Source organism: Aotus nancymaae, unplaced genomic scaffold (assembly GCF_030222135.1).
Source record: "Aotus nancymaae isolate 86718 unplaced genomic scaffold, 86718_ANA_hifiasm-v0.15.2.pri h1tg000022l_1, whole genome shotgun sequence".
In the NCBI taxonomy this organism is placed as follows: Eukaryota; Metazoa; Chordata; class Mammalia; order Primates; family Aotidae; genus Aotus; species Aotus nancymaae.
The window spans coordinates 13,851,311-13,875,863 of NW_026988435.1; the positions used below are offsets into that span (position 1 = coordinate 13,851,311).

The 24,553-nt window shown below is 34.8% G+C and overlaps 1 protein-coding gene across 2 annotated transcripts in view; it reads left to right on the forward strand.

The window, feature by feature from the left end:
* The window catches only part of GBE1 (1,4-alpha-glucan branching enzyme 1), a 271,257-nt gene that overhangs the window by 115,044 nt on the left and 131,660 nt on the right, over positions 1–24,553 (forward strand). For both annotated transcript variants that reach the window (XM_064380015.1, XM_064380016.1), the window contains one exon: positions 840–1,049. In XM_064380015.1, the coding sequence (XP_064236085.1) occupies positions 840–1,049 (210 nt within the window). The remainder of the gene's footprint in view (positions 1–839; positions 1,050–24,553) is intronic.

Sequence of the window (24,553 nt, forward strand, 5' to 3'; positions counted from 1 at the left end):
TTAAAAGATAGCTCTTGCTGCTCAGTGGAGTTGGCTGTCAGGAGACTCGCTGTACTTAACACTGTACCTTATCATGAGGAGCCAGATGGTCACAGCCACTGCTCTCAAGGAGCGTATAGTTAAGTGAGGAAGAGAGACAGTAAACAATTGAAGGCAAGGGTGACTCTTTAAAGGGCAAAGTTGATGCTATGGATGACTATAATGTCAAAATTTTACACAGGTTTAGAAAGGCCTTCCTCTGTGAATAATTTTTGTTATCTATTTCATTCAAACTAGGAGGCTACCTTTAACACAAACACACCTGCTTGTGAATTACACATCTGTATTACTTGGGTGGTGATGGACATGGCATATTTTCTCAGCCCACTGGTAACTGAGGGCATTCTATTTTTGGATAAGTGCAGGAGGGACGACCTCAATCAGGGTATCACGGGTATTCAAAGAAATTCTTGAAGAGCCCTCAATCCTAGATACACACACTGAAAGGAATGGGCAGACACAAAAGCAGGAATAACCATGGCTAGACAGGCCTGCAGATGGAAATAATAAGCTGAAAATACAGAAGCAGAGTTATATTATTTACATCCTCAAAATGTGAATTCTGATTGGGGCATAAATCTACATTTAATAACCTGATTTAAATTATTTTCTTATTTAATGGTTTTAAATTTGCTTAATATCAAATATTAAGCAAATTTGAGTTGTATTCAATTATCATATAACATGGTGTTTGCATGTTTAATGTATTTAGTACTGTGATGGTCAAACAATTGATGCACAATTAGCTATTTGCTCTAAATATGATGTAATCTTGTTTGTGCTGTGTTGTTTATTGTTAGCCGTTATGGAACACCTGAAGAGCTAAAAGAACTGGTTGACACAGCTCATTCCATGGATATCATAGTCCTCTTAGATGTGGTACACAGCCATGCTTCGAAAAATTCAGCAGATGGATTGAATATGTTTGATGGGACAGATTCCTGTTATTTTCATTCTGGACCTAGAGGGACTCATGATCTTTGGGATAGCAGATTGTTTGCCTACTCCAGGTAGGTACATACAATATAGAAATGTTTTCTATTGTTGCTGCTTAATATGAATTTTAAAGAATTTTACTAAATTTATTGTGTGTGTACTCTCTCACTGATACTTAATGTTCTTAATTGGATTTATTTTTATTGTACAGTGGATTTTACCTTGTTTTGTATAGCACAGGTATTTGTGGTATATTGCATTAACTTTCAGTTTTACATATCTTATGCCATGTAAAACATATTGGTTATATGGTCATTTAAAAATTTTACTTTGAAACTTTTTTTCAATATCTAAAAGGCCACTCTATCAAGTTAACTTAAACCATAGCCAGTCTCCTTTTAATAGAGAAATACACTATCTTAAATAGGCCATTTAAAAAAATCATACTTCATCGTTTCATATCTTAAAATTACATGGTTCTGATTATAGTTATAAGTATCAAACAACAGTTACTAGTATATGTTTCATGTTTGATGCCAAGTGTTTTAGATATATTAGCTACCTATTTTATCTTATTAATCTGTATAGCAACTCTACTTACATGTAGTAGGTACTATTGTTATGGTCATCTTACAGATAAATAAACTAAAGCTTAGTGTTTGAAACCATTTGTTAAGATCAAACAGATCTCTGACCTCTTCTACCATCTAAGTAGAAGGATGTTTTAGGTGATTAAATAGCATATGGCAAAAATTAAAAAGAAACATTAAAAAATCATGAACTTGTATTTGTTATTTATCATAAGTGAAAAATTGAAAATGTCAAGCATATTAAAAGTAGCAAAGTATCAAGTAACGTATAATTCATGTTTTTATAATACATATACTTATTTAAAAATATATATATGTATTATATATATACTATATATATTTTATATATACAAATATGTATTTTTGAAAAAAAAAATGAATTTTCTTTCTAGTGTTGCATCATACATAAACATACATATACCTGGAAAATAGGCACTATAGAAAAATGTCTCAGCAAATATTTTTATAGAATGAAGAAGAGTCTCATTTTTCTTTCTTTTTATTTTTTTTTTTAAGACAGAGTCTCACTCTGTTTCCCAGGCTAGAGTGCAGTGATGCTATCTTGGCTTACTGCAATTTCTGCTTCCAAAGATTCATGCGATTCTCCTGTCTCAGCCTCCCAAGTAGCTTGAACTATAGGTGCACACCACCTTGCCTGGCTAATTTTTTGTATTTTCAGTAGAGACAGGGTTTCACCTTGTTAGTTAGGTTGGTCTTGATGTCCTTGTGATCTGCCTGCCTTGGCCTCTTGCTTGCCAGAAGTCTCATTTTTCAACAGAAATTAGGTGATTTGTATATGAAGGAAATTTGTACATTATTTCTGAATATCATACATTGTTTCATATTTCACAGCCATTCAGGAGTCACTCCTACCAGATGAGGCAGTGTAATAGGTGAGAAAAGAAACAAGATGGTAGCACGGTTCCTGGCTAGCCTCACTCTGGTACAAACTGATTAATCATTCTTATTCTCAGGCTTTTTATTATAGAAGGAGGTAGAGTTTGGGGGCTAACATAATTTTGCTCATGAAGGTATTTTGTATTTCTGTCACCTTTTGAACATTTATTTTTATGCCACATATTGATAGCAAATAAAAAAGACTAAATCTGCATTAATTCTGTGATATATTAGGTTGGTGCAAAAGTAATTGCGATTTTTGCCCTTTTGTTGGCAAAACACTGCGGTTACAAAACTCTGCTAATTAAATAATTGAGTAAATCTTATAGAAATAGAATGTTCACAAGAAATTTAATCACTTGAACACCCTGGTTCATATTTGGATGAATGAGGGTTCACTCTATTTTGTAGAACTGTGCCTTATGAAAGAAATATATTTGTTAAATGGTTAGATTTTCATGTTTTAAAACTTTTTATGTAGAGCTATACCTTAAAAAGAAATAAGGTGGATGAATTTTTATGTTATAAAAAATGTTTAGTTTATTAACATGTTTATCCTAGTGTAATTTACTGTACCATGAGCTCTCAAAGTGCATTTAAACTTAGCCATTTTTCTAAACAAAAGGGATTATACTTGTTTTCAAAAACATTTCTAATACAGAAATTGAGCAAACTTAACATTGTTATTTCATACTTGGTTTCCTTCTTATTGAATTAACAATCTTTCTTATGTACACACTTTTGGTAAATAAAGCATCGTATGGTTTTAGCTTAATTTTTTAAATTGCAACCATTTTATTTTATTTTTGCTGTCATATAGGCTTAGTCCTCTGTAAATATAGTTTTATTAAATTGCATTTGTGTTATTCTATATGTCATTTTATCTGGCCAATGTCTAGATTTGCCAATATTATAGAATTAGTATTAACTATATAGGTTTATACTGTTGGTGTGTTAGTCAGGGTTCTCTAGAGGGACAAAACTAATAGGATAGATATTTATGTGAAGGGGATTATTATGAGAACTGATTCATATGATCACAAGGTCAATTCCCGCAGTAGGCCATTTGCAAGCTGAAGAGCCAGGAAGCCAGTCCAAGTCCCAAAACCTCAAAAGTAGGGAAGTCCGAAAAGCCCAAGAGTCCAAAAGCTGAAGAACTTGGCATTTGATGTTCAAGGACAGGAAGCACCCAGCACAGGAGAAGGACAGAGGCTGGAAGACTAAGCCAATCTAGTTTTTCCAGGTTCCCCTGCCTTCATTTTTTCTGGCTGTGCTGGCAGCTGTTTAGAGATTGTGCCCACCCAGATTGAGGGTGGGTCTGCCTTACCCAGTCTACTGACTCAAACGTTAATCACCTTTGGCAACACCTTCACAGACACACCCAGGAACAATACTTTGCATCCTTTAATCAAGTTGACAGTCAATATTAGCCATCACAATTAGTTATGACATTATTAAACAATATAGATAAAATCCTCCAAAGCCAATGTATATAAATACATTTAAACAAATACTTGTTAGCATTCATGATCAAAGTCCTACTTGGCTCTTTTGGTTATTTATTGCTGCTTAATAAACAAGCCATAAATTTAGTGACTTAACAGCTATATTTATTTTATTCCTAAACTCACAATTTGGGTATACCTCAGTGTGGAACGCTCTTCTTTCTCTATCTCGTGTCAGCTGAGGTGGCTTATATAGGGGACAGAGCATCTGCTCTCAGGATGGTTCACTCACATGGCCTGCAGTTGGTACTGGCTCTCAGCTAGGAGCTCAGCCTTGGTTGTGAGTTTGAGGACTTCGGCATACCTCATACCTCGCTCCACAGACGACATGGGCTTTCTCACAAGAGTAATAGTCCCAAAAGACAGGATATGCAGGCTGCCATTTTTTGTGGTCTGGGTTTAGAACATGGCAGAGTGCCATTTTTGTTGAAAACTACTAGTCAATCACAGTTTCAAGGAAACATGAAAACTTGTTAATTTATCTAATAACACTTGTTAGATATGATAATTTTTGCACGTAGCCTTAAAATTCCTTAAGACCCCTCACTTTGAAGGGGCATTAAAGAATTTTAACCACATACAATGAATATCCTACTTTACAGTTTCAAAGTCCATGTGGAAATATTATTTACTCAGTCATATTTCTAGGCAATTTTTTAAAAAAATACACCTTTCATTATAAAATAATGCCACTGTAGGTAATTCGAAAATATAAAAAGATATGCAAAGTCTAAAATAAAAAACTGTATTTAAAAAATGTGAACAGCATAGTTGTATTTAGCTATATATGAATGTATTTAATGAATGTTCCTTACATGCATATAAATATATAACCCAATCCTTCACTTTCACTCTCTTCGTGTAATAGCCACTCTGCCTGTAATTTTGAGTTTGTTCCTCATCCAAATGAAATCAGAAACTCCAATTTATGTTTCATATTTTAAATATTAATTTTTCCACCCCTTAACTTTGTTAGGCTGATTAATTTTATAACCCATTGGCAAATAGACATAAATATGGCACATGGCTTGCTTAAAGCCTAGGCCTCTTCTTTGAAAACTTTTGTCATAATTTTTGAAATCATTATATTTACTGTGTGAAAAAACTGTTATAGAATTGCTTCTGTAGAGCCATGTTGCTGATGCTCATTTTATCCTATCTATATGTCACAACCTGTCAACATTTATAATCTCTGATTCAAGTGCCATCATCAAAGTTATCAGAATTAAATCTCTCACTCTGAGTAATGCCAGAGATCCTGACTGTGCTATTTCATTACCTGCTATGAATAAATTTCCAATCAGGAGCTGCCCATGTTTTAATTTTCTGTCTACTTGGCTGAACTGCCTTCTAGCTTTGCTAAATTACTAATGACAGTTCATAACAGAGATTAGGTTGTCCTTTATTTGGTAAAGAGAACTTTCTGACAAGTCTGTCACCCGTAAGTTTTAGGAGTTTCTAGAATTAGTAATAATGGATATAATTTAGTGGTCCCAATTTTAAATTCTGTTTGAATATTCCTCTGGCACTATATAAATGCACTTGATAAAACAATAAGACAAGTGAAAACTTGTTGAGTTTAAATAATTATTATGCCTTAACCATTACTAAATCTTCAAATGAGTATCTTTTGTTTGTTTAATATTTCTTTCAAAGTTAAAATACTGACTTCTAAAGGAAATAGCAAAGTAAGTCTAATGCTCATTTTTTTTCCCTTCTTAAACTTATTTTTGGTCACATAATTACTATAGTTATATTTCATCAGCTTGAGTTCATAATATGGTAACCATTAGACTAAAAGATATTCTTTTTTCTTGAGCTACCAGTGTTGTTTTCAGAAACAAAGTGAGTCCAGTTTATCTTTTTAGGGTCATAACTGTGAGGAATAAAGTACTCCTTAGTATAAATACTATAATATTTGGGGCTTCTTAACCATGCTAGGCATTTTCTACAAGTTACTATGAGGAAGGAAATTCACAGGGTTCTCCCTGCTCAGAGTGGATTTTTGTATCTGAGATAATTATTCTATGATATCTTACCATATGTCTTACATTCATTGATTTTGAATGGTAAGCCAGTCTTGCATTCCTGAGGTAAGCCCTCATGAACATAGATGCAAGTATTCAAAACAAAATTTTTGCATATTTATATGTGATATTACATCATGACCAAATCAGTTCTCAATGATAAATCTTAATTTGAGGATTATTATGCATCAGTATATTAGCTAACAAGCATATGACACCATCATGATTAGCAAGATCATTTAAAAACTAAGCAACCATGATATGAATGAAAACCTCTAAAATTTTTTTTAAGAGGATTTTTAAGCCATGTACTACTTTTTTATTTTGTCATTGAATTACAAAAAGAACCATTCACCCAATGACAAAAGCAAAAACAACAAAATAACAGAAACAATAACATACAAAGAATAAACATGTACAACCCCTTTTGAAAACAATTTGGTATTATTTAGTAAAGTTCAAGATACACATATACTAGGATGCATTATTCAATATATATGCTTGGAGCATATCTTTATCAGAAATTTTGGGAAGAGACTTAAAAAAAATCACTCCTTTCAGAGTACGGTAGATTCCCCAATTTATCTATGGTTTTGCTTTCTACTGTTTCAGTTATTCATAGTCAACTTTAGCCTGAAAGTATCAAATGGAAAATTCCAGAAATAAGCAATTCATAAGTTTTATTTTATTTTATTTTATTTTATTTTATTTATTTATTTTTTTTTTTATTGCATTTTAGGTTTTGGGGTACATGTGAATAACATGCAAGGTTGTTGCACAGGTGCACACGTGGCAGTATGATTTGCTGCCTCCCTCCCCTTCACCTATATCTGGCATTTCTCCCCATGCTATCCCTCCCCAACTCCCCCCCCCCCACTATCCCCCCTCCCCCCCAACAGACCCCCGTGTATAGTGCTCCCCTCCCTGTGTCCATGTGTTCTCCTTGTTCAACACCCGCCTATGAGTGAGAACATGTGGTGTTTGATTTTGTGTTCTTGTGTCAGTTTGCTGAGAATGATGTTTTCCAGGTTCATCCATATCCCTACGAAGGATGTGAACTCCTCCTTTTTAATGGCTGCATAATATTCCATGGTGTATATGTGCCACATTTTTCCTGTCCAGTCTATCATCGATGGGCATTTGGGTTGGTTCCAGGTCTTTGCTATTGTAAACTGTGCTGCAATGAACATTCGTGTGCATGTGTCCTTATAGTAGAACGATTTATAATCCTTTGCATAAGTTTTCAATAGTAGCCTAATTATACGTCACAATGAGGTCACTCACCTCACTTCATTTCATCATGTAGGCATTTTATCATCTCATAGCATCACAAGAGGAAGGGTGAATACACTATAATATTTTGAGAGAAAGATATTACATTCATATAAATTTTATTACAGTATATTATTATAATTGTTCTATTTTATTAGTTATTGTTATCTCTTATTGTGCCTGATTTATAAATACAACTTTATCATAGGTATATATGTATAGAGAAAGACACAGTATGGGTAGGGTTTGGTATTATCCATGGTTTCAGGCATCCACTGGCAGTCTTGGACTGTATGTCCTGAAAATAATGAAGAGCTAATGTATTTGTTTTTTAATTTCATTGGATAGATTTCAAAGCATTGTTTTTTTTTTATATAATTGAAGTAATAGAGCATCATTTTAGACAAATAAACACCTGCCTTATTTGCTTTGTAAAAACAAATGATGGCCGGCCACAGTGGCTCACGCTTGTAATCCCAGCACTTTGAGAGGCTGAGGCAGGTAGATCACCTGAGGATGGGAGTTCGAGACCAGCCAGACCAACATGGAGAAACCCTGTCTCTACTAAAAATACAAAGTTATCTGGGCATGGTGGCACATGCCTGTAATCGTAGCTACTTGGGAGGCTGAGGCAGGAGAATCACTTGAACCTGACAAGCGGTGACCCTAGATCATGCCATTGCACTCTAGCCCTGGCAACAGGACTGAAACTCCATCTCAAAAAAACAAAAAAACAAAAAAATGAAAAAAACAGAAAAAAAAATGATGGATGATTAAAAGACATTTTGGACATAGTTTAGCAAACATCTATCTATTCCAAAGGGAGTCAGACAGTCAAAAATAAGCAATAACTTATAGCCTGTTCTTCATTAAGAATATTATAATCTCACAGTATGATTTGTTAATAACTTTTGAGAGTATTGGGTGTCCCATTAGAAGTCTTCCTGTTTTCTTCTGCTAGTATTTTTTCTTTTCCTTTCAGCATTTCTTCCTTGTTAAAACCAGAATGTTATTTCAGCTTGATTAAGGAGAACAGTTAAATCTACTACTCTTTCAAAGAAAGTAGAGTTAGCCTCAAAATTCAGACAGACTAATTCTCTTCTGTAAAAGAGATTAAGAAAGTTGCTATATCAATCTAATTTATCTGGATTTGAGTTTGAATAGTAGAAATATAACTTTTCTCACATGGTTTATGAGATTACTCAGTCTAGCAGAAAGTTTCTATTGATGCAGAGCGTAGCACAGGAGTAAGGATTTACGGTCTTTGTGCAAACTTTGTTCCTGGTATTATCTGCCTCGTTTATTCCCCACAAGCCTAAAATTTAGGTGCACAGGGATATTTTGAAAGTATCTTGAGTATTTAGGTCTTACTCACCTATAACATTCACCTTCTCAAATCCAAACTCACGCTGAAGTAGGACAGTTCTACTGGGTAATTTACCTTAAGTTTAAAAATGCTGCTCATTGCCCTAAAGCATCTCTGTTTTCTTCTCTTTCGCTTAAAACAATAGTTGGTGCATGCTTGTAAAAGTGGTCTTAAGGACTCTGTTCAAGTGATTATCCATTTAATTCTGGGAATTATGTGGTGTCTATAATAATAATGACTTTATGACCTTTTTAAACAAGCAGGTAAAAAGTGGGAAAAAAATCAATTTTTCTATTTTTATCCGGATATAACAAAACAACTTGTTTAAGCATGTCTGTTTGCTACAGAATGGACTAGGAGTTTTGAAGTTATGAAGAGATATTTCATGGTTTTCTAGCTGAATGATTTCCTTAGTGTTATGCTGCAGATAAATAACTCGTTACATTGAGCCACTTATTTTGAGAAAATATAGGTATTTCTTATGATTTTGAAAGCATCCATATATAAGTAATATCAAATATTCATTTTGAAGGCCTTATTTCCATCAACTTAGATTAGTGATCAGGAGATTTTTTTCTTAAGTTTTGCATTTTCCATCCACATTTTACAATGTTGAGGCATCCTTATTGAGTTGTAACTTGGATCTTTGGTCTTCCTTCTGTTTCTTTCACCATATGTAAGATAAGCCAACAGCCACAGGATTTGGTTCATTGTCTACTTCAAGGTTTACCTGTCTCCCCAAGATTAGAATTTTGCCTGATAGCCTTTCAAATTCTGTCTATTGAAAGCATCAGTAAATCTTGGAGGCAATTACAGTTAGCATTTTCTAGTAGTGCTTCAGGAAGCAAAACAACATGGTAGCCAACTTTTCTGGGACTGCAGCTCTGTTCTTAACACTGTGTTCAGATAAGTGAAGGAGGCTGACAAGCTGTCAAGGTGGGTTCCCCTTTTCTTCGTGAGATGATGATATTCATGATGGTTACTGTCATACCTTCATTCATTCACTTTTGAAGCGTTGGGTGCTTTACATGCTTCTCAGACCACTTGATATAAAATAATTCAATCAATCTCTCCTCTACTTCCCTGTCACATGTTCCTTCACTAACTTTTCTCCATTGTCCTTCCCACCATGTGACATTTGGAATACTTGTTAATTTTGTTGATACTTGTTAGTGATACATTTGTTGTTTCTATATTAAATGTGAAAGGGAAGTTAATAATTTATTATTTCTTATGGAATATATTTTATTTAAAGTGAATACTTGGAATACTTGTTAATTTTGTTAATACTCATTAGTGATATATTTGTTGTTTCTATATTAAATGTGAAAGGAAAGTTAATTTATGATTTCTTATGGAATATATTTTGTTTAAAGTAAAATATCTCTCTTTTATTCTTGTCTCTTGATCTCTCTCTCTCTCTCTCCCTCTCTTTCTCAGTCTCTCTCATAAACTTTTCACCATCATGCTTGCCATGGGGGCTCCATTGCAAAGTGATGTGGTAAACTCCTGTTCTGTAGAACAGGAGTGAAGAAAGCCACACAAGATGCTTCCCTCCAAAATACTAATTACAACACTAATAATAACAATAATCATATAGAATTAATATAAAATTAAGATTGATGACTTAATACACAATATAAAATAGGTGGTTTTAGAATTGGATGATCTTTATCTCTCTGCTGTTGAACCAAGCTACTTAGAGTTGAGTTTCAGTTTTATATATAAAGAACTAATAATGATATTATTTCTGTGACATATGGAAGGGGTTCAGCCTGTATAAAATAACAGAATTGAAAATGTGCAAAAAACTAGAATATAGAATATCATGTAAAGTTTGGAGTTATACATTCAGATTTTTACTAAAGGATGAAAGCAGGACTCACAAATGAGGCAGGTTAACTGTGAGAAGCAGGCCAGGTGGTTCCTATTGGCAAACTGGCAGAGAGATCTCCTGTGAGGTGGCTGGTATTCACAAACCATTTTGAATACAATTGTCAATTGCCTTCATGTTGAGAATGTGGACCCATGGAGCCACATCTTCTAGTTATTTAAGATAAATCAGAAGCTCACATATTATGTGAAAACTCTCCATGTTAAAATGTCATACAATTAACTGAAAATGTTCATTCACTGTGCATACCAAAGCAACATCCATGCAGGATGGTTAAAAAAAACAGCCACTAAGGCTGTCTCTGGGCTCCAAAATGCGCCTTAGGTTGTGAATCAGATTCTACCGCACTATCAAATAAATTAAGCAGTAAGTCAAATCTAATAAGGACAACTATACCTTCATAGCTTAAATACAGTATTATTACTCAATTTCTTTTGTAACAGCAATGATAATTTTATAAACCTCAACTATTAGTATATTATCACTTAGCAGAATTGTGTAATATCTCCTTGATTTTAAGTATTAGATGAATGAACACAATAAATGTCTTTCAACATCAGGCTCAATAACACAGAATACAAATTTATTAAAGAAATCTACATAGTTAAAATTTGGTAACCTTTGTTTCTTTTAATGCTTTGCATCTAAGTTGCAAGTAATTTGTTTTTTAAAATATAAATATAGATACTGACCTTGCGGATAGTATAGAGAATGGTTATAGGCCTGGACTCAAATACTGGTTCACCACTTACTAGCATGTAACCATAGCCAGATTAATTTTCTAAGCTTAAGTTTAATTACCCACCCTGTAAAACATTAATAAGACTATAGTTTATATACCTCCTATAATTGTGAAGATTCTATTACACACTTCTCCCAGTGTCTCACTTATAGTTGTGATAATTGTTATTGTCATCATCATCACAGTATCATTGCCATGATGATCTGTGGTCTAGAATAACTAACCAGCTTCATTCTCTGAAACATAACTACAACAATGAAAACAAGTAATGATATTTTTCTCATGAACCAAAACATGTACCATAATGGCTATGGATCTTTGTTCATTGTTGTATCACACTATTTTTAAAAGGAAGTCAAGGTGTTTTTGGTAGAAGGACAAAATTAGGAACAGTGGTGGAACTGACCAATTGTGATCAATGTGTAACAGTATTGAGAAGTCACAGCTAAAAGCAATGGTAGGAAAAGAAAATGCATCATAGTCAGAAACCAGAACTGAATGCACAGCATTGTAAGGCCACTTAGGTATAGCAGCAAACAGCTGCGTATTGTGTAATTGTCCCTCTGGGCATCATTAGACTGCAGTGTAGTATAATAATTGATCATAATGAGCCTGAGTCATTAAAAAAAAACAAAAAACAAACTTCAAGTCATAATCAAAATTTCTTTTTAAGATGCCAGGAAAAAGCAAAATACGTAATCCTTTAGGTATATACCTAGTAATGGGATTGCTGGGTCAAATGGTATTTCTAGTTCTAGATCCTTGAGGAATCACCACACTGTCTTTCACAGTGGTTGAACTAATTTACATTCCCACCAACAGTGTAAAAGCATTTCTATTCCTTCACATCCTCTCCAACATCTGTTATTTCCTGACTTTTTAATGATCACCATTGTAACTGGTGTGAGATGGTATCTCATTTTGGTTTTGATTTGCATTTCCCTAATAACCAGTGATGATGAGCTTTTTTTCATATATTTGTTGGCCACATAAATGTCTTCTTTTGCAAAGTATCTGTTCACATCCTTCGCCCACATTTTGATGGGGTTGTTTGTTTTCTTCTTGTAAATTTGTTTAAGATCCTTGTAGATTCTGAATATTAGCCCTTTGTCAGATGGATAGATCATTCTACTATAAAAACACATGCACATGTATGTTTATTGCAGCACTATTCATAATAGCAAAGACTTCGAACCAACCCAAATACCCATCAATGTTAAACTGGATAAAGAAAATGTGGCACATAGACACCATGGAATACTATGCAGCCATAAAAAAGAGTGAGTTCATGTCCTTTGTAGGGACATGGATGAAGCTGGAAACCATCATTCTCAGCAAACTAACACAGGAACAGAAAATCAAACACTGCATATTCACACTCATAAGTGGGAGTTGAACAATGAGAACATATGAGCACAGGGAGGGGAACATCACACACCAGAGCCTGTTGGGGGTTGTGGGGCAAGGGGAGGGATAGCATTAAGAGAAATACCCAATGTAGATGACAGATTGATGGGTACGGCAAATCACCATGGCATATGTATACCTTTGTAAAAAATCTGCATGTTCTAGACATGTATCCCAGAACTTAAAGTATAATTTAAAAAGTAAAATATAATTTCAAAGTATTTTCATTTAAAAATGTTAAATTTTTAAATGTTGTTTTAGGGATTAAGTTAAAATTACCTGTCGAGTGTGTTTTAATGCAGGATGACTGTGTAGATTTTATGTGGACTACTTTGTTTCCCTCTAATGTAGAATAAATTAAGCATTCCTCCACTTACGTTTTAAATGTTCAGGTGCTAAAGGCATATTATTAATGAGTTGTTGAATTGACTTCCTTGCTTATTTTGCATTTTATATCAGGGAACATCTTTTTTTTTCTTTTTCTTTTTAAAGACAGAGTCTCTGTTGCTCAGGCTGGAGTGCAGTGGCACAATCATGGCTCATGACAGCCTTGACCTCCCATACCTAAGCAACCCTCCCACCTGAGCCTCCTGAGTAGCTAGGACCAAAAGCACATGCCATCATGCCTCCTGGCTAATTATTTTTATTTTTTGTAGAGATGGGATCCTCCTGTGTTGTCCAGGCTGGTCTCCACCTCCAGAGCTCAAATGATCCTCCTACTTTAGCCTCTAAAGGTGCTGGGATTATAGGCAAGAGCCACCATGCCCAGCCCAGGGAACATCTTACATATTTCTTAGGATCCTGTTTTCTGATGCTCTTTTCTGAGAAAAAAACAGGATTTTATTCTCAGAATATTTATTCTAAATCAATTTTTTTTTTTTTTGCCTTTTTCAATAATGGAGTTAGGTGACAAATTTTTTTGTGTAATGCCTAAGCTATTTTCTATAATACTGTCTAGTTTAACTCTGTTGATTACATGTATAAAATATTATTTTAACACATAATCAATAGAAAACCAATGTTAAAATCAGTTGGAAAACAAGATATTTTACATATCTTAGAGGTACTAAGTTTTTGAATTTGGTTTATATTTTGCACTTAGAGCACATCTCATTTTGGATGCTAATTTTTCATCAGAAATACTTAATATATATTTAAAATTCACAATTTTACAGTGAAAAGAGGATTCACCATACTTATTTCAGTTGTTTCAGACACACATAAGTTTTGCAGTAATGGAACTGAGTGTCAGTTTTTAAATCTACATCAATACAAAACACAATTAAACATCCAGTTTTGCACTCTCCCTAGCCTGGTTTTCCAGAGCTCAGTAGCCCTATGTAGACTGCATGGATGACACAGGTAAAAGAAGTAGTCTGAATGCTCTTGCTGTTATGGTTTTATAATGATTACATTGGATAAATCTACATCCATTTATTGAGTTAGGTGGTTATAATATTTTATTTTTCAATAAACTTTGTTAGCAGCAATAAACTAAAAAAGTGTATGTTTTATGAAAAGTATTAAATGTCAGTTTCTCAAGAAATTAAACATGTAACTTAAACAAAATATTCACTAACATGTATTAATCAGTCTCTAAGAACTATTTCATATAACTACCAGTAAAATCACCAATTTGTCAGTCAGTAAACACATGTAAGTAATTATTTTGTCTTGTTTTCTCTCTCACAAATGACTTAGACCTAAGTGAATTAGAATGAATGATTTAGTTATTCTGGGATTAGGATGAAATAAATAATTTAGTAATATACTCAGTTGTAAAATATCTATATGCATATATATATGTATATGTAATAGTTCTTTCTCCTTTATATCTTAAATGGTAGGCTATTCACTTAAATTATGGATAGAATATATAAATATACTGTGAAGTAGACTGTTCAATTGAATTTTGTCATGAATTTTCAAAGAAGTTTCATTAATTAAATTTTGCAAATATGACATAATCATTTACATACAGAAAACAATGTTAGCAGTAATTAAGAAACTCATCACTGGCTCTTTGGCATTTTGCCTTTGATCAGAATTTTTGTTTTCTATCATTTGCCATTCTTCCATAGTGATCACATGAATAAATCAGTTTTCAGATTTCCTAGAACTCTTCCCCTCAGTGTTGCAGTCCACAAGATTCCATCTAGGGTCTTCTTCATGTTCTTATATATATGCTTTTATTGAGTTATCTCTTTCATGGCTATGATATTCCTTATTTCATCGATTCAGTACCTTTTTTGTTGTAGAGATTATGCTAGACCTGGTCACCTTAAAGAAGAGAAGACATGACCCCTATTTCTGGAAGTTAAAAGTCTAAAGAGGATGATACAGAATATGTACACTAATGCAGCCCAGGTTGACATATTGATAGTTGAAGACACATATAAGAGGGCCACCTTAGTCTGAAAGCGGAGTGGAATTTCCATGAAAGCGCCTGGAACAAATGGCCCCTCCCTATCTCTAATTTGGAGTGAGCAAGTCACGTAAACTCTCTGTGTCTCAGATTCTTTTTTAAAATACTAATTTAAAGGGTGCCTGCCTCCTGGAGCTGTTATAAGATTTAAAATATTAAAAATATGTGGCCAAATCATGTGGCTCACTCCTGTAATCCTAGCCTTTAGTCCCACTGTTTTGGAGGCATAGGTGGGAAGATTGCTTGAGGCCAAGAGTTTAGAGTTACAGTGAGCTATGATTACACCACTGCCCACTTCACTCCAGTCTGGATGACAAAGTGGATGCAACAACATGTAACTTAAACAAAATATTCACTAACATGTATTAATCAGTCTCTAAGAACTATTTCATATAACTACCAGTAAAATCACCAACAACAACAACAGCAACAACAAAATACATATATATATATAGGCATTTTGCCTTTGACCAGAAATACACACACACACACACACACACACACACACACACACACATATATATGTAATTTTTTTCTTATAACAGTTCTTGGCATATAATAAGAATTAGTATTGTTTCTTATAACTGTCATGGTTTATTCTAAAATTAGACTTGTCAGTTGAGCTCAAATTGATGTATCATATAAACAACCACATTCATTTAACTGTTACAGTTTCTCCCGTCTTTATTTTACTTCCACATGATTTTTCAAATCCAGATTCTCTTTCTTACTCCCTAGCCTGTGTTAATAGTGTTGTTATTATTCACCTCCACTCTTTGTTCTCTTGCATGTGAGAATGTGTTTTATTATACCAGTTATTGCATTGCATTATTATCATATTTAGTTTGGTTTTCCCCTTTATATGAATCAACAATATAAGTTTCAGCAGGGCAAAGACCATGTTTATCTTGTTTCCCACTTTATTTCTCAGGACTGCAATGGTGCTTGACTCATTTAAACATGTATTTGTTGAATGATTAAATAAATAAATACATTTTTGCTAATTCTCCCAAATTAGAATATAGGCCTTATAACCCTCTTCCTTAAGCAAGTACCTCAGAACTCGCTAGAGAGTAGATAGATTGTCAAAGTTTGTCCAGATGCCCATTATTTATATGAAGTAATACTTTTTGAATAGTTTAGGTCCTTGTATACCCAGATATAGAAAATGGTGTTTCACACCACATGTTCTCACTCATAGGTGGGTGTTGAACAAGGAGAACACATGGACACAGGGAGGGGAGCACTATACACGGGGGTCTGTTGGGGGGGGAGGGGGGAATAGCGGGGGGGGTGGGGAGTTTGGGAGGGATAGCATGGGGAGAAATGCCAGATATAGGTGAAGGGGAGGGAGGCAGCAAATCATACTGCCATGTATGCACCTATGCAACAACCTTGCATGTTTTTGCACATGTACCCCAAAACCTAAAATGCAATAAAAAAAAAAAAAAAGAAAGAAAATGGTGCTTCAGTTCATTCATGAGATAACAATGGCATCCAGATTTATTACAGCTCTTTGTTCCGTATAACTACTTTGGGAAACTGGGAAATAATCCACCAAGGAGGAAAGTTCAGCAGGTTATCAAGAAGTGTGGCACATGAAGTGTGTTCAGAGCTCAAGTTCACTTGGAAAACTCCAAATTAAATAAAATTCAACAATTGAAATTCTTGGAATATAGTTAGCTAATATGCGTTTTGAATCTCCAAGTAAATACTATACAAATTTATTTGACCTTGAAGCACTTCAAATGCACATAGATTTTTTTTTTTTTTAATGAGTCTGAACATGGCTTATGGGATTTTGAAGGATCTGGCTCTTGTCTCATTTTGACATCCTTTTTCTCTTGCTTACTAAGCTCTAGCCCCTCCAGTGCTTTTCTTGCACTGAGGCCGTTGCACATGCTTTTTTCTTTGCTTGGAGTATTCTCCTGGTATCCATCTCCTGTTTATTTTCTGATCCTCAGTGTAAAAGCCCTTTCTCCTTATCTTCACCAGTCTAAAATCAATTCATTGGGAATGCTTGCTCAAATCTTCCTCTTTTTATACTTTACTTATTTATAATCTGGAGTTAAAAGTTGTGATTGTATTTGTGTTTTATGTTTTGAAATACTTATAACTTACCTATTTTTCTTCTGATTTTACCTTGAAGAGTTATTCCATTGCATAAGTATACATATGTAAATTCTATACTATAAACATTGTTAAGGTTATTTTACAGTTTTTTTTAAATAAATATCCTGTTTGAATCTTACATCCTTGAAAGAAAATACAATTTTTTACTACTACCTTAGCTGATACAGATACAGTGATAATAGCATGAACTAGTGAGGGGATAAAATTAGAATAGATGTGCTTTGGCATTCAGGCTCTGCTGTTTCTGAGCTATGAGCTGCTCCTTACTGCAGTGCCTATCATTGTTTTATTGTTTTGTTGTTTACCTTATTGAAATCTTACCACCCCTAAACTAGCATCAACATGTAGTACTGTTTATTTACAAAGTACAAGTTAGGGAAATGAAGTCTCTTTATGGTTATTTCCTCTAGCAGAATATAATAGCACAACCTGCTTCAGTATTTACACTTTTTGAAATAAAACACTATTTCAGCCTTTCCTCATCAGCCCATCAGAAGTTTCTCTGGCTGCTTTTCTTCCTCTCCTTCTCTTTCTTTCTCATTCCTTTTCCCTTTCTCCCTGTACTCCAGTATATATCAGCTGTACATTTGATGATTAAGCCTTGCGATATTTGAAAGAAGATAGCCAAAAGCCAGAAATAAATGTCAAGGGCCAGGCATGGTGACTCTCCTGTAATCTCAGCACTTTGGGAGGCTGAGGTGGAATAATGACTTGAGCACTGGAGTTCAAGACCAGCCTAGGTAACATAGCAAAACCCTGTCTTTATAAGAAAATTAAAATTAAATTGGCTGGGTGTAGTGGTGCGTGCCTGTAGCCTTTGATACTTGAGAGGCTGAGGTGTGAGTGTTGCTTGAGCCCTGGAGTGCCAAGGCTGCAGTGAGCTCTGATCATGACACTGAACTCCAGCCTGGGCAACAGACTGAGACACAGTATTAAAAAAAAATAAAGTCCAGTATTTTATGTTTTATTGGTACTTATCAATTTTAGGAAAGATGTAAAGGAAAAGTTGTCTCTATGTTCTTTCTGAAAGTCTTAATATACAGACTCCAGGTGCCTCAAGTGATTGAAGTATAAGGTATTAAAATATCATAGCCAATCCAAAAATAGGAATGTCAGAATCAAATATCCTGAGAAGAAGCTATCAGTTGTGTCTAGTGTTTTAAATAGGATTCTCTTAATTGATAAAGACCTGAAAATATCTCCTATCAAGGCAGGAGTGAAGCATTCTGTCCTTTGTTTCTTTGTGATTCTTTGTTTTTCTTCCCTCCCTCCCTTCCTCCCCCTCCCTCCCCCCCTCCCTCTCTCTCTCTCTCTCTCTCTCTTCTGCTTTTAATATCATAAGGGCAGGCAGGGTAGGATCTGAGTCTATGTCAGGAAAAGTGTAGCTGTGGTTTTGTTTTAGGGTCCTCCTCTTTGTCTTTCCTGTGGTTGGCTCTTTTCCCTGCTATGCTGATAATTTTAGCACATAGAAAAAAGTGGCTGCTGCTAGAAAATTGCCTTAAGAAATGTGAATTTTTGAGGCTATTTGAGCATAAACATAGCTAATTCAGACACACTGGGAACAAACCAGAGGGAAACTTGGTCCTTTTCCACTCTTTCTGCAGGATGCATTAACATCTCATGGGAAGTGGAGATCTGCTTCTCGTATAGTGTGTGTGTTTAAGTTATGTTACCTTATAGATATGAACTAGTTCATATAAATATCCAGTAAGTTATTTTCTTAACATTTATTTAGATGTTTATGTGTGTGTGTGTATGTATGTGTGTGTATCATATCTAAAGTCCAAAAGTTTATACCTGTTAATTATATATTATTTAATATTTTGGTTTCCTACTGATAACTACAATTTATAATCTCAACACACCTAAAATTTATAGACAATAAGGCAAGAATATACATTTCTAGACTGTGCAAGTGGGAGGTTTATTTTAAATTAGATATGAAATACTGTTTCTGTATTAAATATATGAATATTACATGTTAGGAGCAAGAGGCGTTATGAACACATGTTAATGCTTAAGTTGTATGCTTCTGAGAATCCTGGTATGGTTAGGCTTTGTGTCCTCATCCAAATCTTATTTTGAATTGTAATCTCCGTAATCTCCACTTGTCAAAGGAGAGACCAGGTAGAGGTAATTGAATCATGGGGACAGTTTCCCCCATGTTATTCTCATGATAGTGAGTTCTCATGAGGTCTGATGGTTTGATAAGGGGCTCGCCTCCCTTCACTCGGCATTTCTCCTTCATGGTCCCTTGTGAAGAATGTGCCTTGCTTCCTCTTCACCTTCTGCCATGATTGTAAGTTTCCTGAGGCTTCCCCAGCCATGTTGAACTGTGAGTGAATTACACCTGTTCCTCTGTAAATTACCCAGTCTCAGGCAGTTCTTTATAGCAGTATGAAAATGAACTAATACAAATTGTATATTAAAAATAAGCCTTTGTTGAGCACAATGGCTGAGACTTGTAATTCTAGCACTTTGGGAGGTCAAGACAGGAAGATTGCTTGAGGCCAGGAGTTTAAGAGCAGCCTGGGAAACATAGTGAGAGCCCATCTTTATTTTAAAAAATAAAAATAAAAATTGCCAGGCAAGGCGGCTCACACTCGAAGGCCCAGCTACTCAAGAGACTGAGGCAGGAAGATTGCCTGAGCCTAGGCAATCTGGAGGCTGCAGTGAGGCCGGGAGGTTGCAGTGAGCCATGGTATTGCCACTGTACTCCAGCCTTGTTGACAGTGTGAAACCCTCTCTCCAATAGTAATAAAAATAATAATAATAATAATAAATCTGGCACACAACAGATGCCAAATTAACTATTTTAACAAAAGTTTGAGTATCTACTGGGTACCCAACCTTCCTGAACCTTGGAAATGAAGCAGTGAAAAAAACAGTTAAGACACCAACCCTCAGAGTCCCATGTTCTGGTGAGGAAGACCAACAATACAAAGTAAATTTCCAGGTGGCAAAAAGTACTATGAAGAAAAAGGCAATTAGCTAGAAATATTCAGTGTTATGTTGTAAAGTAGCTGTCTGTCAGTGTGTGATCAAGATAAGGATTGTGAAAAGGTGGATTGTGAAAAGGTGGTATTTAAGCAGAGACCTGAATGCAGTGACATGCGTATCATATTCTGGGAATAGGCAAACAGTGAGGAGAAAAGCAGTTGTGAAGTCCCTGCAGGGGGAATGGGGTTGGTGTGTTTAAAGAAAGGCCAGGGAGATGTAGAATGGCAAGTGAGGGAGAATTTACGGGACTCCAGAGAATTTGGCAGTTGTCAGATCATGTAAAACCTTCTAGGCCATTGTAAGGAGATTCAATTTTCTTCTTTTTTATTCAGTTTATTTTGTGTTTGATGGGAAGCTGTTTTAACAGCTTTTTAAAGGCTTGGATCAGGGGAATGGTATGACATTACTGGAAGGATCATTTTTTCTATTCTAGAAGGATGAGAGATGTTGGGCAAATGTAGAATTGGTAGGCAGATTTAAGATATTTATTTGCAATAGTCCAGTGAGAAGCTGTCTTAGATCAGTGTAGTAGCATCAGGGGCTTTAATAATTAATTAAATTAAATATGGTGTGCATGTTGAAGGTATAACTGATAAAAACAAAACAAAACAAAACTTGCTGAGCGACTGGTTGAATATGAGGAGAAAGAAGAAATTAACTCTTAAGTTTTTGACCAAGAGGTAATAGGCGTCTGAAAATGCCATCTCTGGCATAAGATACACTGTAGCCATTCACAGATCCATGGGGAACTGGGAGGAGAAGGATTTGGGGGAAAATCAAGAGGTTAGTTTTGGATGTCACAAGTGTAAGATGCGTGTTTGCCATATAAGTGGAGATATTGAGTAGGCACTTAAATATATAAGCCTGGAACTTAGTGGAGATGTTAGGACTGGCAATTTGAGTCAGAAATCATCTGTTTATAAAGGGCATTCAAAACTATGAGCTTGTATCAGATTATCTAAAGGGTGAGTGTGAAGAAAGACGTGGTTGAACTTCTGAGCTCCAACTTACTGTAACATAAAGAGGTCAGGAGGAAAAACAGAAGAAGATGGGAGCTAAGAAGATAAAGAAGGATCTGCATGTGAAATAGGAGGACCTATTGAAATAAGCATGTTTTAAGAAGGAAGTACTATTCAAAATGTCAGCTACATTTGCAGAGTTTAAGTTAGATGAGGATTGAAAATTGGCCATTGATTTAGCATGAAGGTCATTTATTTGGACTAAAAGGGGTTTTGGTGGAATGGTTGGGCTGAAATTCTGATTCAGTTGAGTTCAGAAGAAAATGGAAAGTGAGAAAGTGAAGGCAGCAAGTGTAGATAACTTTTATATAGAGAGAGGATGTTCTTTAAAAAGTAGTAGAAAAGTGAGTTTGGTAGCTGGAATGGGGGTTAAAAGTCAAAAAGTTTCTTTTAAGTTAGGTGATATTTCAGCTGATGGGATTCAGCTGATTGAGAATGTTCTTAGAAAAATGCAGGGGCAATTTTTCTGACATGGTAAAAAAGGAGATGAAGTATATTGGTTTTATACAGGGAGGGAGGTAGATTTGATTGAGTGTTTATGTTTTTTAATTGCTTCTATTTTCTCATTTAAGTAAAAGCCAAGGTCATCCAGTGAAAGTAAATGAGGGACAGGTATTGAAAATTCCAGGTGAGACAAAGTGTGTTATTGTCCACTGCAAGAGTGGGAGAGTAGTTGACTAAGAAAATGTGATAGGATTCCTTAGAGATTGAATTTAACTAAGGGTGGAGTTTTGCTAGGATTAGGAGAGTGATGTAAGACAATTATTATGGTAATGGACCATGAGAATTCTCAGTTGGATAAGCATGGACAGGAAGCCGAAGAAGGACAGTAGGTACAAAAGATGGGGTTAAGAGTAATTTCCTGTTGTGTGTGAAGAATTGTTGGATGAGGGCACTGAATGTTTTGGTTTATGGAGCAAGCAGCCTTATAAGGAGACCAAAACATGCTGTGCCTTCCCTAAGTCACATCCAGGGCTCTTTGAAAGCCAGGAGGACAGTCTCATAGGAGGCTCTCAAAAATGAATGACAGTTGTGTTTCTCCATTTCCCTTACATTTTCATATACTTAACTTTTCCAAAATGGAAACAACAACAATAAAAAGACTCACAGTTTTCTAGGTCAAATCTATTAAATTATAGTGTTAAATAATAAACCACAGCAGGAGGTATAATTATAAGGTAACCTTGAGAGACAATTGATTCGAATACACTCAGTCCATCACCAAATACATTCTCCAAAGTGTTACCAGAGTAAGCTTTCTAAAATGCAGATTTGACATGTGACTCACAAATGTAAAACATTCAGTGGTATCTTTTCTGTTGCTTATAACAGAATAACTGAAACTGGGTAACTTATAAAGAAAAGGAATTTATTTATTACAGTGATAGAGACTAAGAACTCCAAGGTCAGGGGCCCACCTCCATGAGGTCCTTCTTGCTAATGGGGTCTCTGCAGAGTTCCTAGGTTTTGCTGTCCTCTCACATCCTGAGTCTCTGTGACTTCACACACGACATTTCCTTTCATTTGGAATACATCCCCTCCTCTACTTTGCTTTATGGACTATCTTATATTTTAAGACCTAATATCTTTCTTCTCTAATAAGAAACTTTCATAGAAGATCTCCCGTCCTCATCCTTATTCCTGCCCGCTTGGCATTCATCCCCGCCACCTCATTGCAACTCAACCAGGATTTCCCCTTCTTACTTAAATACTGTGTATAGGTCTAATATTGTATATATTATACTTAGAAAAAATAACTCTCCCCATTTTAATCTTTTTACTGGACCGCATGTCATTTCAGTGACCTCCCTTTTGACTTTATTTCCACAGCATATGCTTGCTCTCAAAAAAATGCTTAACTATTAGAATTCTTTCTAAAATAAAAGTATATATACTGAGTAAGTGCTTTTTAAATTTCATATATTAAAGCAAAATGCTCTGCCATTTATTTTGGCTTTTGTTATTAAAAACTATTTCCATGTCAAAAATAATTTGATCTTCCCATGCTGTCATATATGACAGCCTTTTAAATTGCTCTGTTTTATATTATTGATTTAATTTTGTTTCCTGAGAAATTTATGAAAGCAATCATTTTAAATAAAAATTAAGATTTAGTTTTAAAATATTAATTTGTAAAGCATAGTTTATTTTTTAGTATGGAGATATTTTAGCATATAAATTTATATATTCCTCAATGGTGATGACATTTTAATACTATGCTTTTTAACTTAATGTGAAAAGGTTTTAAAGAAAAGTAAAAATAAAAACTTAATTTTAAATGTAAAATGGCATTTTGTTTCCTCACACTAGAATGCATTTTAAAATGTCAAATTAAATATGAAAAGCCAAAATTAAATCTCTTGGTCATATTTTTGAAAAGTGATAATTCTTTCTATTTTAATTAAGTCCCTAAAGAATTTTTAAATGTGTTTCCTACCTAGAGGATAATTTTAAAACAATTATGTATATAATTATTTGGTTCAAAATTTTCTTCCATCCCACATACAGTCATTATTTTAAGCCTTTATTTTAATGACCCCCCCATGAAATGGTGTGTTAAATGTTAAATAATTTCCAACCTCCCATCTCATTTTCTGTTGATTAATAGAATCAACTGCCATTATTATTTTGATGTATAAATAATTTATATTAAAATGCAAATGACATATGTACTCAAATGAAGAAATAAATAATTGTCATTTTTAAAAAGTTAGCATGATAATCTATAGTTGTACCCCTAATATATGTTAAATATGTTTCTTTTTACTCCAGTTTCAACATGGGCAGATATAGCAGAAGACCATAAAACCATTTGGTTCCATTTAAGTGGGAAAATTGTAGATTGTCTTAACACGTGTGTGTGTGTGTGTGTGTGTGTGTGTAGATGTATTTGCAGGTAAATTTGTATCAAGTTCATATAGACTTGAATAATATGAAGAAAATACAAATATATATATGAGTTGGAGTCTCACTCTGTAGCCAGGCTGGAGTGCAGTTGTGCGATCTTGGCTCACTGCAACCTCCACCTCCTGGGTTCAAGCGATTCTCCTGCCTCAGCCTCCAGAGTAACTGGGACTACAGGCACAAGCCACCGCACCCAGCTAATTTTTGTATTTTTGGTAGAGACTGGGTTTGACCATGTTGGCCAGGATGATCTCCATCTCTTGACCTCCTGATCTGTCCACCTCGGCCTCCCAAAGTGCTAGGATTACAGGTGTGAGCCGCTACACCCAGCCAGATATATCTATATATCTATATATCTATATATTTATAGAATGAATACTACATGCATAGTTTAGCC